This window comes from Danio aesculapii, chromosome 2 (genome assembly GCF_903798145.1).
Source record: "Danio aesculapii chromosome 2, fDanAes4.1, whole genome shotgun sequence".
Classification (NCBI taxonomy): Eukaryota; Metazoa; Chordata; class Actinopteri; order Cypriniformes; family Danionidae; genus Danio; species Danio aesculapii.
Genome location: NC_079436.1, coordinates 29416478 through 29432324, shown reverse-complemented (window position 1 = coordinate 29432324; position 15847 = coordinate 29416478). Strand labels below are relative to the sequence as shown.

Here is a 15847-nt window from a genome sequence, read left to right as displayed (position 1 = left end):
AAAACACAAACATTTTTTATTATTGTTCCAGTTAAAAACACAATTATGACATGCTGTAACTCTGATCATCTAGTAAATTCGAAAGTTAAATTCTGATTTATAGAAGCAAGATGAACCGATAAATTAATCATGTTATAATCAATAACTGATGTTTACTGACCACCATTTTGTGCTGGGGGTCCCATGTTTACTGTTTTTTCACTGTTGAGAAAGACAAAAAAGTTTTCAGTTTCAGAATCAGCTTGCAGAAAGGATAATTATGCAGTTTTAAGGTGTGACACCTTTTTTTTACCTGTTAATTTAGTTTAGTTTATGTTTTTAGAGTAATGGAAAGAAAATGTGTAAAATGTCTTTTAAATGTTTCTTTTATAGTACTTTATCAGTTTGTGTCTGTAGATTTTAATACACACAATACATACTATCAAGGCTGTTTTATCAATTAGTTTTTTTTTTCCTGCACTGATTTAGAAATCTTCACTTCAGAAGCATTTTAAGAGTTCACACTTTGCTATTGCTTGATACAATTTGTGAATTTGGCATGCTGTCCCAGGAATGAACCCTGAGCTTGGAGATACTTAAGCCCAGGGCTCCCGCCTGGTCATGTAGCATGACAGGGGGTCCGAGGTCAGCTAGGTAAAGGAGGAAAGGGGGAGATGGGGTAGATGGGGAGATTCTTCAAAACAAAGATAAGACAGGTAAGATGAATGGGTTTATTTACTGGAGGTTAGAATTCATCTGATTGGTCTAGCAATGATTATTGATTGAAGACCAGTCCCAATCAATCATAACACATGCTCATCTTGAAATTAGTTTGAAAAACTACAATTATACACCAAACTTACAGTTTTATTCATAACAGTATTCTGAATATCTTTAGAGGGATATGTTCATATTATACTGTAATTTGCCTGATCATTTACAACATTTTATTTCATATACTGTAAATTTTAAATATTATTATTGTTATAGTTTTGCTTTTCAAAGTTTTAAAGGGATAAAAGGAGATTCCCCAAATCTCCTGTAAAATATTTGACTCCAATGTAAAACAACAACAAAAACTTTTTGTAAAACTATTTTGAATCTGATTTTATCCAATGTTCTGATATTTGTTCTAGAAATGTGTGCAAATGTAGTGCATATTTAATTAAATAATGCCTCATTTGCAGTTCTTAATCAACTGGGGGAGTATGGTCATAACTAAATAGTTTAATAGTTATTTTTTTAATCTATTCATCTGCAGTGTCTTGCCTTAATCTTCACATTGTACCAAGAGAAATTCATTAATAGCAAGTCTAGGTAATTGTGAATAATATCCTGTGGACATTTACCTGGATACCTCTTTAGCACTTGTGTTTGGCCCTTTCATAAGTGCATGTTGAACGAGTCCAGTAAGACTGGCAATCTGCTGCTCCATGGCCTTTATTCTTTCACTGCAAAACACAAGTCACATAACTCCATTTATAAAGGCAATGCCATAAATGATCACAGGCCAATCAACAGTAGAGTATTAAACAATGTTTAAAAAGCAAAGCAAAGGACTAGCAGGAAAACTATACTATCTTTCTCTGTTCCTAATGGCAAAACTGTGGCGAACTTTGATATTCAAGTCAAAAATAACATCATGCATATATATGAATGTTGGACGTTGCCCAGAGGAACTCTTGTCCTCCTCTCAATTACACTTCATTTACCTCAACAACATCACTGCTGTGTTATTTTCAGTGATGATTATCCCCACAAGCCCTTGATTACTCATGCATTATTTGAATAAATAACAACATCAGAGGAAAGGAAAGGAAGTACTGTCACTGTTTCCTTATATTTAAGGCACATTATATAAGTTTTGCTTTTTCAAAATAATAACAATTGCAGATGTAGTTTGATAACACTATGGACTATGGAATTGTGGGAGTTGTCATACTCAGTCCCAAAGTCTTTAGAAATCAATGTGAAATACATATTGATAGGGGCTCCCTTATATAACAGTTGGGTAACAGCGTTCAAGTAAGATCCATGATAGTTTATTCACACCTGCATTTATTTGATCAAAATATAATATTTCAAATTGGAAGAATATTTCACATTATTTTACTGTATTTTTATCAAGTAACTAAATCTGTGGTCCACAAGAGACTTAAAAATATCAATCAATATGACAGAAAAGATCACAAGAAGAATTAAAACACATTCAAACCTGCAACATCCCTCCACCACCCTACCCCCAACATAGCCACCAATGCTCAACTTTTCTTAAGCATGTGCACCACACAATGCAGATTCCCTCTCACCTCTGCGGATCTCCTGCTCCCAGATGACCTTGAAACGGCTTTTCTTCATGACCGGCCGGAAGGTCAGCAAAAACAGGGGAGGCCATGCTCCCCCTCACCCTGCTGTTCACCTCCATAGCTCCATTACTGTCCTTACGGTAAGACCTCCGAACAGGTGACACCCTTTCTGCTGCCACACCCTGAGTGGGCATGTGGGTGTTCTGGCCTGGGATCATGTCAATCATCCTGACCTCATTGACCCTGTGAGGAGAAGCAGGCGGTGTTTTGGAGCTCATTGATGCTAGTTGACTTTCGTTGTACTTGCGGGATTTTTGACGGTAGACCGCGTGCTGGAGGTCTTGTCCTTCTGCGTATTTGACTGAGGAGCGATGCTGGATGTACGCCGCCCCATCTGGGACGTCTCCGGTGTGGCTGCTTTGGGATGAGGCAATGCTGAGTCTGGCTTCAGGTGAACCGTATGCTTCTGCATACTTGCTGCTTAGATCCTCGTCAGGTTTGACATCCCGTCGCTCAAGGATGGCACTGACGCTAGGTGTGGTGGAGCGACTCGGGGGTACACTGGACAGACGGTCCCTGGGTAAGGTGGCACCAGCGGGCATGGTGACAGAGTGACCATAGGGAATCCTGGAGGGGGAGGAGGGCATAGAGCGAGGTGTAGGAGGAGACATGGAGCCCTGGACTGAATGTATGGGACTGTGAGGAAGAGTGTGCACCGGGCTTTGGCCTCCTGGCTGCTGTCTGCTGCTGTAGAGTCGCTCTCTTGTGATCTAGAACAGAAAGAAGACGGTTAAAGGTCCCATGAAGTTAAACAAAAATGTTTTTTAGATGTTAGTATCAGTATTGTTTAAAGATACCTAGAAGCTAGTGTGCTCCAAAAAAATTTGCATTTAGAAAATAAAAACGGAAATAAACATGTAATGGTTATAGTTTGTCACTTCTGCCTAAATGCATCAACAGTTTTATTAACATCACCACATAGTTCAGTTTCTCATTAAATCATAACCAATCAAATGCTTTTGATTTACTTTTGATTTGATGCACTTGAGCTTAACCACCTTCACTAGCCACAGCCATATCACCCTGCAGCCCAAGACTGGTTACTTAATGAAGCTAAGCAGGGCTGAGCCTGGGAGACCACATGGGAAAACTAGATTGCTGTTGGAAGCTTCACTAACACCACAGTCTGTGTGAGTCCTGATGCCCCAGTAAAGTAAAGGGGACACTATTCTGTCAGTGAGCGTGGTCTTTTGGTCCTGGCCAAATTCCCGCCATCAGCCCTTACAGATCATGGCCTCCCAATCATCCCCATCTACCAAATTGGCTCTATCACTTTCTCTCCACTCCACCTATAGCTGGTGTGTGGTGAGCGCACTGGCGCCGTTGTCCTGTGGATGCTGCACACTGGAGACCTCATGATTGTGAAGCGCTTGTGGTGTATGGTCATACACTATAAATGCACAATATAAATAAACATTACATTAAATTACTGGCAGAGCTGTGATAAAACAAAACTCTAATGGCTGTTTTATTGATTTCCCACCCTCTCTTCGTGTTCCGATTGAGATTCGGTTGAGATTACGTCAAACATTGAATAAAAATGCATATTTCAGAACACTTCACAGGACCTTAAAGGAGGGAATTTGGGTGATGCATGTCCTACGTTGCTGTCAGTCAGAAACATTTCCATGTTTCAAAAATCCATGCAATTGGTCACAATTAAAGTGTGTCAGTGGGTGTTGCCAATATTTAACATTGCCACCAGCAAGAGCATCAAAATTTGCTCTGGCCACCCTGCCAACAACAATATGCATTCACACAACCTCGAACCACAAAGATCCAAAGTTTTCAGGACTGAATACTCTCGAGTCCTCTGAAGCGGTGTATTTTCTGAAACATTCTGTTTAGCTGCTGCCGAACCACATAATAGCTTATTATCATAAAGTTGACGTCTAACTTTTGATCATATATAAAGACAAATTAACAACTTTGATGACTGTTTAAAGAGCAGATGTTTTCTGAAAAGTTGAGAGTTTGAATATACATGTTTTTGTTCTGACAGTGAACACTAAATAAACTACATCATGTTCAGTGCGAATCATCTTATTCTTTATAGCAAGAAGTAATGCATTTAGTCAGGTAAATTTTATTTGACCCTTTTCTGGTTCGTGTTTTTGGTATGTCTTTATGTGGGGTTATGGATAGATTCAACCAGATGACATACTATATCTTACTCTTTGTATACATGCACAACCTTTGATTTAAGTAAGTAAAATGTTTTCCCCTCCCCTATAAAAAGATTGATATGTCTGTTTATTATAGCATAACTGTGCATGATTATATGGGTAGCTAGATGTCATTATCTACATTGCATTTTTTCCCTCCAGCTGCATGTAACCTTCACATTCGGGTCTAACATCCAACCATTTGAAAACTGCTCATAAACAACTCTATGACAAAGTAAGTCAATGGATATGAAAGGACCTTTGAATTTAATGAAAGGGAACATTTTATTAAATATTTGTCACGAAAAAGATTAATCTTTTTCCAAGCAGGAAACGAAAAACAAAAATTGCATTGTACGACTGTGTTGATACAATTTATGTTTAGACAAGTGAACAGATACGAACAAAGGACTGAACCAGTGCAAAAGCACAGACAATAGCCCTGCCCAAACCTGTCTTTGTACAGTGGTCATGCTTAAGCGTGCAGTAATAAAGCCCACAGACAGAGTGTGCGTGCAGCAAAATTATCCACCATTCACTGCACCAACACCCTCTACATTAGCCTAAAGACCAACAACATTCTCCAAACCTGTCCTTATAACCTCAGGTGTCGTTTCAGAGCACATTCATATGAGGAACCAAGGAAATTATAATTGAACTTAATAGCTGAATGCTTGTATCATAAAAACTGTATCAAATGAATGACAAGACAATAAAAGCGGCTTTAAATAAAACAGCTAAGAATTAATTCTGTCTGTCACTTAAAGATTTCCTTTAAGATGTTTGCTGTTAGAAATAGACAAAGTTCTCACGAAGGACTACCCAAAAAGAAGTCAGGCATGTTTAAACAGGTGCAGCCATCGCTTCATTATTGTATTATCTAAGCTCAAAATAGGTGTCTTATTTCAATGGGTACACACAGAGCTCCACAAAACTGGCTTAATATTTCTCATGGGGCCAGAGAAACCAAATTTACTTCAAACGCACATTTACCTTAGGTCTCTCTGATTTATTTTTTTACGTCAATAAAGCAGATTCACAGAGCATCAGTGTTCATATAAATTATGTGTATGAAGGACAAGCTTCAACATTCTCAAGATTTACAGTGTTGATAATCATCTACACTGAAAGGCCAATATATCATCAGCTGAAACATTACAGAAAATGGGTGCTTTTTTTTCTTTAATATTTCAAAATAAGTGGATTACATCAAAAGCATGTCCGCGCTTGTTTGAGTTCTCACGCTCTCAGAGGATTTGCTTTACACATCCAATTGTTTTTTTTAGTTCCTATCATCCCACTAATCTTACATTTGGTTAAGGTGGAAAAAAGGGCTTTCCATGTGGGCAGAGCACAGTGTTTTTGTATAACTGTGCCAGTGTCATAGGTCAAAGATCTTATTGTCCCATAAACACAAACTAATGCATAGAAAAACACAGAAATGAAAAAATGTGATCAAATTTTACCTTAACAATTAGGCAATTATGCTTTCGTCATATACGTCTACTGCACAAATGTGCAATATTGCCATCTTATTTTGTCATCTATTGCAGGGTTTCCCAAACATTTGAGCCCACGACCCTCAAAATAACAATGCCAGTGACTCGCAACCCCCAATATTCTCTTGAGTTGGTTATAAATATATAACGGTGCACACAATAGGTGCAAGTCTATTCATCGTTTAAACGTGAGTGCCATAAAGGTGTCAGAAAGCTTAACCTGATGCCATAAAATCAATGTGCTCTGTCTGACGCTATTGCTGTGTGTTTAATATAACAATCACCCCAGAAGTCGCAAAAAAATCGAAAGGCTGATGTTTTTTATTTGCATGTTGTTTTTTATTATGTAATTTTTATCTACAATTTTTTTTTCTTCAGTAGGTTATTGATAATATATGGTAATTCTAATAGTTAAATAAAATTTATTTGATTTTTTCGGAAATCACCAAGCGACTCCTGCCCCTTCATTGTCTAGCGACCCCTAATACATACTCATGGTCAGTGCGTATTGTTTATAGTCTCTGTATATCTTTATGTCAGATGTCTCTAACTTACTGTTTATATGTAAGCTGCATTGTATGGACCAAACTCCTAAGCTTTGCACACATTGTTTACCTGTAACTGCTGTTGTGTCAATAAAAGAGATGAGTTGAGTTAAAGGTTGACTAGTGTTTAGCTTTATTGTTAGTGATGGTGCTTTGAAGGAACCAGATCTGAATATGGATTTTAGTGTTCACACACAATATGTAAATGTTTTAATGCTTAAATAAATTCTAAATTTTTACACTGAATTTCAAATCACCACTGTGAGAAATGTTTCAATTTTAAGCACCAGGATATGATATTTTTTAAAGACTTACATATTTTAGAAAAATTCACGAGTTAACATTATATTAAAGTAGTTTTAGTGTTTCTAAAATAAAATAACACTGATTAGAAAGGATTTATAATGTAATTAAAAATATAGAAACTTACAAAACTTATAAAAATGTATTATTGGTTAATGTATTCACTTTAGGCTTTCGTTTGCCTTTATCTGTAACTTTCTGTGATTTTTTTTTTTCTTTTTCTTTTTTTTTTTTTAAATGTTTTAACATTTTTTATGAGAGTTAGATCACATTTGCAGAATATCCATGAACTAGTAATTTAGGGTTAGAAATGTTGTAGGAATAAGTTGAAATGTATTAATAAAGTTAATTATAGTCATATTTTTATGTATGTTGGAGGTCAAAATTCATAAATAATTGGGGAAATTATTACTTATATTGGATGATATTATTAGGTGATACTTCCTGACTAATGTGAATTAAAAAATAATGCAATTAACCACTGAGTGCAGATCATGAACTTTGAAATGATTAGTTGCCAAAAAAACTTTATTTTATTTTCATTTTTTTTCCTGACAATAACACATCAATATATATATATATATATATATATATATATATATATATATATTCTTTATCACCTTTTTTTTTTTAAAGAAAAACATATTGAACTAAAAGTCTTGTGAATATAACTAAAGCCAACTAAATTATAGAGGGCTTACTAGTTGACTAGTTGTTCAGACAAGTCCATTTTGCAAATATGCAGTTTTGCACATCCCTCATCTTGGCCAATTCTTAAGGTAAGGTAGTTAAGGTAACTCAAATCACTTGAGGAAACCGATTGCAACAAACCATTTAAATTCAAAAACCAATCCTTATGAGTACTTCGAACTTAATCATTTGAGTAAAGAAAGCAATTTGAGCACAATAAAACCCAATAAATAAATAAACTCAAACCAACTGAGTACTGTAAAACCCCATAAGTTAAGGCAACTCAAACCGTTTGAAGAAACAGATTGCTTCAAACCTTTGAGTCAAACTAATCTATATGAGTACTGTGAACTTACTCCATTTAAGTTGAATTAATGAGGCATTTAATTAACTTATCACCTTCAATACTGAGTTCAAAACTCTTTTCAAATGAGTAGAATTAACTTTCATTCAATTTTAAGTTAACTACACTCATTTCATTTGATAAAGTTGACTGTTGGGTTTTACAGTGTAGCTGTGCATCATCTGGCCAATGTTTCCCATACAGACGTAGTTATAAGCCTGGCTAAACAGCAGTCTGTCTGCACTGTGGGTGGTGTGGTGGTGCAGACAGGAGCCGCTCACAACCAAACTCTCATTAGAGCTGAGAAATACAAGGTCAGACGCATCCGCTGTGTGCTCTCCTGAGAGCTTGACCTCAGCTCATCCACACACCCGACACAGGAATTCAGCCCTGGTTTTGAATGATACTATTCCCGATCTTCCATGACCTTCTGAACTGGAGATACAGAGATAGCAGGAGACTTCTCCAGAAGTGCGTTTAATTAGATAAAGCATGACACCATTGCCCAACAGCTCCAAAATGCGGAATTCACCGTGTTATGAGGCCATGTGTAATTGTGTTTACTTTTTATTATTATGATATGACCTGAGCTTGTTCTTTTGTGTGTTGTTGATGTACAGTACATCAAGTTGCGTTAACTGTGGACTTTGTGTTTGAAGGTAGAGGTTAATTCATAAAAACTGGTAATGTTAGAAAGTTTAATTTGCTTTGCTTATTTTTTAAGATGTATTTTTGAAGTTTTTTTTTTTGCTTTTATTGCGATTGGATAGTAGGTAGACTGTCTCAGGAGAGAGAGAGAGAGAGAGAGAGAGAGGGATGAGGAAAGGTCTATGAGCCAGGATTCGAACTCGGGACATCCAGATGCATTATGTGAGGAAATTGCTGCCGACTAATTTGCTAGATTTTACAATGCAGGTGAACAAAGAGGTGAATGATTTTATATCAATCTTATTTCAATCATGACTGTAATCTTACTCAGTGAAATTGATCATAGATGTATTTATACATAGATGTATTAATAGTTGTAGATAAACTTGAAAAATGTGAAAATAGAGTAAGGCTGTGTTCATACTTGTAGTTTGGTTCCTTTAGACTCTACAAAAAATGTATAAAATACTTTTAATCCTGGTTCACATTGTTATTAACACTGAACCTAAAAACACTGCACAAAAAGTATAAATGCTTTTATGATTTTCCCCCTAACTGAACAATTATATTTGTCATCAAATCACTCTTTAAAGAGAATTGATCAAAAATGCTGATTCATCCAGCAATGAAACATGTGATGTCAATGATATGTCACTTATAGTCATTCATTTAAACCAACATATTGTATGATATTGCTTTGGAAATAGACCACAGCAATTAACATTTACTAAGAATCTATAGAAAAATAAATGTAATTAGTTGGTAAAAATACTTTATTATCACTTTATCATGCAGCTTGTATTCAAACATATTAAAATTAAAATTAATTAGATTAAATTAAATTATTACAGCAGAATCAGTAGCTGCTTTGGTGAGGATAAGATGTTAGATATGTTTTTTTATTTGAAACATTAATTTTTTCGGGATAGATTTAGCAATTTCTTTTTTTTTAAATATATTTTAAAAATATATTTATTATTGATTGTTTTTAATTGTTTTTTTTATTTATTTATTTTGAAAATTAATAAACTTTTTTTATGTATTTAAAATGTATTTAACACATTATTTAGAACGACTGAGATACAAACTTGCTCTACTGTACATTTGTAGGTCAATATCGTAAACTGACAGACTGATGGAAAGCAGATGATTTGGATGGATAACAAGATGCTTAAAGCATGGTTCCATTTAAATCTGTTTCTCAAATCACATTCCACTTGTTGCATAATGAGATAAGAAACAGACGTTGTTTGACTTTTGTATTTAAAAGGTTCACTGGTCTGCAGAGATCATCAATGGCATAGTTCTGCATTATCTACATTCCTGGTGACAAACAAATCACCTTAACGCAGCGTGGCAAACACTATTGTGCCTTCAACACATTATAAACATCTCTGAAAACCCATAAGTCTCAAACTCAATTCCTGGAGGGCTGCAGCTCTGCACAGATTTGCTCCAACCCCTAATCAAACACAGCTGATCCAACTAATCAATGTGTTTAAGACTACTAGAGACAATTAAGCAAGTGTGAGTTGGAGCTAAACTGAATAGAGTTGCGGCTATACTGAATAGAGTTTGAGACTATTGTTCTAAAGGGATAGTTAACTTCAATGTTTGAAATTTACTTAATGGTTCCAAACGTTAATGAAATTATTTCTCTGATGAACATTTTGTTACTGAAGAAACAACTATAGCATAAACCGTACGAAAAAATACTGTGGGAGTCAGTAGCTACCAGTTTCTGACATTCTTCAAAATATCTTCTTTTGTGTTAAACAGATGAAAGAAACTCAGTTGTGTTACAAGTAGAAGTGTTACAAGTTATTTACTTATTTTTTGGATGAAACACCCCTTTAAATTCTGAACTAAAGAACAGAGCTAGAAATTTAACCATCACATCTGGAAACAGTCATGAGTTTTTTGCGATGAACATGAAGAGTTATAATAATGAGAGAGTTCTGGGGGACTACAGTCAGTCTCTGTCACTCACCCTAATATCTCCATTATTGGCTCTTGCGTTGTGATTGAAGGCTTGGGCTGGATCTTTGTGATACACCTTCAGGCAAGATTGTGGTGTGATGTTCCTGTAAATGAAATGTACATGTTACATTCAAATGCTATTTTACAATATTATTTAGGGCATTTCAAATACAATCAGTTAACCCCACAGGTTGAGATTAGTCACATTGTTTAAAGCTTTTGAAATTAGTGTGACTCCAATGATGCATTCATTTGATAAAAAATAAAGATTGTGTAATGTCATTACAATTTAAAATATCCACATGCTTTTTTTTTAAACAAGTGTTTTTATTATTTATTTTATTTATTATTTTACATTTTTCAATAATTATCAAACAACACAACAACAATAAAAAATACACAAAATAAGCATGATAATACAAAGAAAATAATGGTAATAATAATCATTTAAAATAATAATAAAATAAAAATTTTAGTTATTATTAAAAAACAATTAGGTTTTAATGAAAAAACAGAGCGGCAATCAATAGGGGTAGTGAGTATATTAAGCATTACACTGGTGCTCAGAATCAAGAAATCAAGAAATGATGAACATTTCTCCAGGTGATCAAGAAATGTTTGCCATATATTGTAAAACCTATCAAGATTATCAACAACTCCGTAACAGACTCTTTCCATGTGCAGTATTTGAGTGAGATAAGTTAACCTTGTCTTAAATTGAGGAATAGAATCTGAATTCCACAGTTTTAGAATGTCACTCTTAGCAATAATCATTCCAGAAAATGTAGGTGTTTCCACATCCTTTTTTACATTAAAAAACTGTACTTGCATATGTGGATTTTCACCATCATTACATAAGTGAGACACTGAAGGCAAAAACAGATTTCTCATGCGCCTGTCAATTTTGAGATTTTTGACTTTTTGGGGGATTTTTTCCTTTTTTGGCTCATGTAAAGAAAAAAAAACTTTAAAAGCTATTTTAAAGCTTTTATTTTGTGACATGTTGTAGTTATTTAAACACCACACTTCAGAGTTGTATTCATTGCTGTATTCTGAAGGTTTTTACAGAGTTATGCTCATACATTATATATTAGAATTGTATTTTTGTATAATTATTTTTTTCGGGGTTTTTACCCTTAATGGATAGGACAGTAATGAGTATTGACAGGAAAGCAGAGAGAGGGGAAGGATCGGCATAGGACCACGAGGCTGGAATCGAACTCGGGTCGCCATGAGAACCGAACCACTACACTACAACCACTACACCATTGACACAGACAACATTAGAATTTATTTTTTCCTATATACATTATATATATATATATATATATATATATATATATATATATATATATATATATATATATATATATATATATATATATATATATATTATTTTTTTTATGTTATAAACGTATGCAAATTGTTTTTTTGTTTATTGTATATTATAATGTACATTATCATATTTTAGCATGACATTTTAGGAAACTTTAAGATAAATATTAGGTTTCTTTTACCCTATAAACCTGCAGTTTCTTTAATAAGCTAATTTGGCACTCGAGAAACATTTAGAAATGTTATCATGCTTAATAAATTAGCATTAGCTTAATATTTCAGTAAAATGTATGCGTGTGAAGCAATTTAAAAGTATTTGTTGTCACTTTGCAACAATTTAATGGATTATTCATTCATTCATATATATTTTTTTCGGCTTAGTCCCTTTATTAATCTGGGGTCGCCACGGCGGAATGAACCACCAACTTATCCTTCCAGCCACAACCCAACACTTGGAAACACCCATACTCATACACTATGGCCATTTTAGCTTATTCAATTCACCTATACCGCATATCTTTGGACTGTGGGGGAAACCCGAGCACCCGCAGAAAACCCACACGAACAAGGGGAGAACATGTAAAATCCACACAGAAATGCCAACTGGCCTAGTCGGGGCTCGAACCAGTGACCTTTTTGCTGTGAGGCGATCATGCTACCCACTGCGCCACAGTGACGCCCCTTAATGGATTACTGCTAAATGAAAGATTCATTATGAACAAAAAGAATACGAAATTAACTTTTGAAAGGTGGCGTATGATTAGTTTTGTTGGTGTCATGAACACTACCAAAGTGTTATGGTGCAGATAAAACTAATATTCAGGTGCATTGAAGCAGAAGAGAACATAATAACTAGGAGCTGCAGCTCATAGCGACAGAAAGGTTAGAAGCGTGTCAACACAAGCTCCATACTCATAACCTTAAAGCTTGTTAGAAACCAAGCCCATCCTGCCCCTGAATAACACAAACGCACACATAGAAAAACAGATTGATCACGCTCTCTTCTAGTTCTTGTTACGAAGCCGCGGGCCAGTGTAGAGTAGGGTGTGGAAAAGGGAGTCGCCTGACAGTTTGAACACACTTAAAATCAAGCACTGCCTGCAATTTTCTGCACTTAAGAAACAACCGCGCTGTAAAAGGGAACATCTGTGATATTTTTGTTATGCCATAATTTACATTTGCATTGCATTTAGAGATGTAACAATATGAACATTTCATATCGCGATTATAGTGACCAAAATGATCATGGTTATCAGTATTACCATGGTTTTCTTAAAATGAACTGCAAATGTTCAAAACTAAATGTCACACACACTTTTGTATCAACAAATAAAAATGGCAGCTTTATGCAGTTTTGTGAAAAGCAGCATCAACATGGATCTTTGGATTTGTTTACTTATGTTTCTATTGTTTGATGTACATTGTTTTTAGTGCTTCTACTGACTTTATTCTTCATAGTAGAACATTCTTGGCTCAACTTCCGGTCTCATTCACTTCCATTGATTTTTAGCCATAAAAAACGGCTTGTTGTCTTGCTTGATGTTGCTAACTGGAATTTAGTTTTTATATTATTTAAAAATTTCTGTATATTCATAAACACAGTTGTTTGTAGAGCAGGTAGTTTTGGTCGTTTGTTATTCCTAGTCATTTCTCCCTTAGGCAACTGAATCCAAAATTCTAGAACAATTGCAGGAACGAGTGCACTTCTGCATTGCAGAATAAGGTCAATAGGTACATTTGATTTTCTCATTCAATGTATTTTGCTTTAGCTGCATTTGGAACTTTTCACAGGGATCCATATTTGACTTATAACACTTTTGAAGCACTTTAAGATGCTACTTTTAAAGACGCTATAAAAAAACAAGTTTATTGTTATTATTTTATTATTATTATTAAAAAGCTGCTTTATAAAAGTTGGAACGGGCTGTGCAGTTTGATGAAAATATCTGTTCACACTATTTTGATGGTTTGTTTGTTGAATTTAAGTTAAATTGGAACTAATTCTCATTAGATTATAAGTACACTGTTAGGTTGCGGTTAGGGTTGGGGTTAGGGTTGCGGTTAGGGTTGGGGTTAGGGTTGCGGTTAGGGTTGGGGTTAGGGTTAGTATAAGTTGACATGTACTTGCAAAGTTTCTTATGGTCAGTTAAATGTCCGTTGAAGGAGCAGTATCAACAGATATTAAGCTGACAGTCTACTAATACTCAAAAGGGCCATCAAAATAAAGTGTTACCAAATATCTTATTGTATCTGATTGATATTGCAATTTGATTTGTTTCAATTTATGTGATTATTAATTAATTTATTATTATATCATTTCATCTTGTAAATTCAAACTTCAGCTCATTATTTTCAATAGAGCTTGGGAATCTACATTACGGTGAGTTGCGGTCGGCCATGTTTGTGGACAAACGCAGGAGCGCACAATGGAAACCAATGGAAGTCACAACAGAAAAAACAATAATTTTATAGTAATATCTTTTGAAAAACATCTCACACAGTCTAAAATGGACTAATGTGTATATATATATATATATATATATATATATATACCTTTAAAAATGCTCTTTGTGTGTCCGAGAAGCTGAAAATATGTGCTCCGTAACATTGCTATTTGTAATGCAAGCGCTTTTAATTTGACAGTTGATTGCTAATAAATCAATAGACATCAATGTAAATCAGGCTCCCTTGTTCTAAATACCCAAAATGCTTTGCATGGCTATAACACATTCTCATTCACTATGGTGTTCAACATTACATTACGATATATATATATATATATATATATATATATATATATATATATATATATATATATATATATATATATATATATATATATATATATATATATAAATTATATATATCATTGTAGCCTTTTCTAGGCAATCGCAATGTTACAGGATTTACTGTTAACTTTTCAAAATTGCGATTAATCATGGTTTTAACGAAAATGAAATTTTTAAAATGCAATACTAACTGTCAGAAAACTTATCATGGTTTAGCGTGAAACCAGTAATCCTGACAACACTAATTGCATGTTGTGCTTTTTAAAATCATAATTCGAGTCTATTGCAAAATTAACACACTGGCTATGGTAATGTCACAATGAGACTGTATTATGCGAGAAACACACCTGACGTCGGTCAGCTCATAGTACATGTTCCTCATGTCATCTTTGATGTATATCGCCACATTGGGAGAGTCCAGTATCTTCATGTTGAGGTGCTGAGGAAAGGCACTGACGAACAGAGCCCTGATGGTGTCCGAACTGGTCACTTCATTGGGCATTCGGATCTGTTTGGTCTCCTCTCCATACTGCAGGTAGAGGAAACCTGAGAATAAACAAATAAGAGATTAATAGCAGCATGATATGAGAAAAGCAGCTAAAGATTTCTGAAGAACTTTGCTTGAATATCATCACCATCTGCATTATTGTATCATCCCAAAACTGTCTGTTTCAGCAATATGGACATTACTTTAACAAAACAAGCTCTGATGAAACCACATTAGACTTTTTGTAAAGTAGAATCGTACTTTCTTTCTGTAACACTTCTATGCAAATTAACTTAACTTGAATTGAACATTGGAAAAAATAACTATGACCAAAAAGCTGTATAAATAAGGCTTAAATGCATGCAGTAGCTCTATGGAATCCATTTAAGTCGTTTTAACTATTAGACTAATAAGGGTACTAGCAGTAAATGGTGACAACTTCTAGACCCTTCATTAAATGATTGCCTTGAGAAGCCCTAATGGGTTCTGGAAGGAATACAGTGTGAGGATTTTCTTGCCATATGACAAAATGTACAATTTGCTCCCTGGCTGTAATATAAACCAGATATTTAAACATGTCAGAATCTAGAGGATGCTGTCAAAATTAAAGCATAATACTCAATAATAAATTTACTAGGGGTGCACTTAGGATTTTTTTTATCACTGAGATTACATTCAGCTCTGAAAAAACCCCACTTCAAAGTTATCAGTTCTCTGC

The 15847-nt window shown here is 34.7% G+C and overlaps 1 protein-coding gene across 1 annotated transcript in view; it reads right to left on the bottom strand.

Moving 5' to 3' along the window:
* Positions 1-15847, bottom strand: part of si:ch211-207d6.2 (sickle tail protein homolog) — a 55136-nt gene that overhangs the window by 17338 nt on the left and 21951 nt on the right. Inside the window, 5 exon segments of the mRNA XM_056476699.1 lie at positions 161-201; positions 1329-1430; positions 2289-3055; positions 10529-10622; positions 14990-15188. Of these exon segments, the coding sequence (XP_056332674.1) occupies positions 161-201; positions 1329-1430; positions 2289-3055; positions 10529-10622; positions 14990-15188 (1203 nt within the window).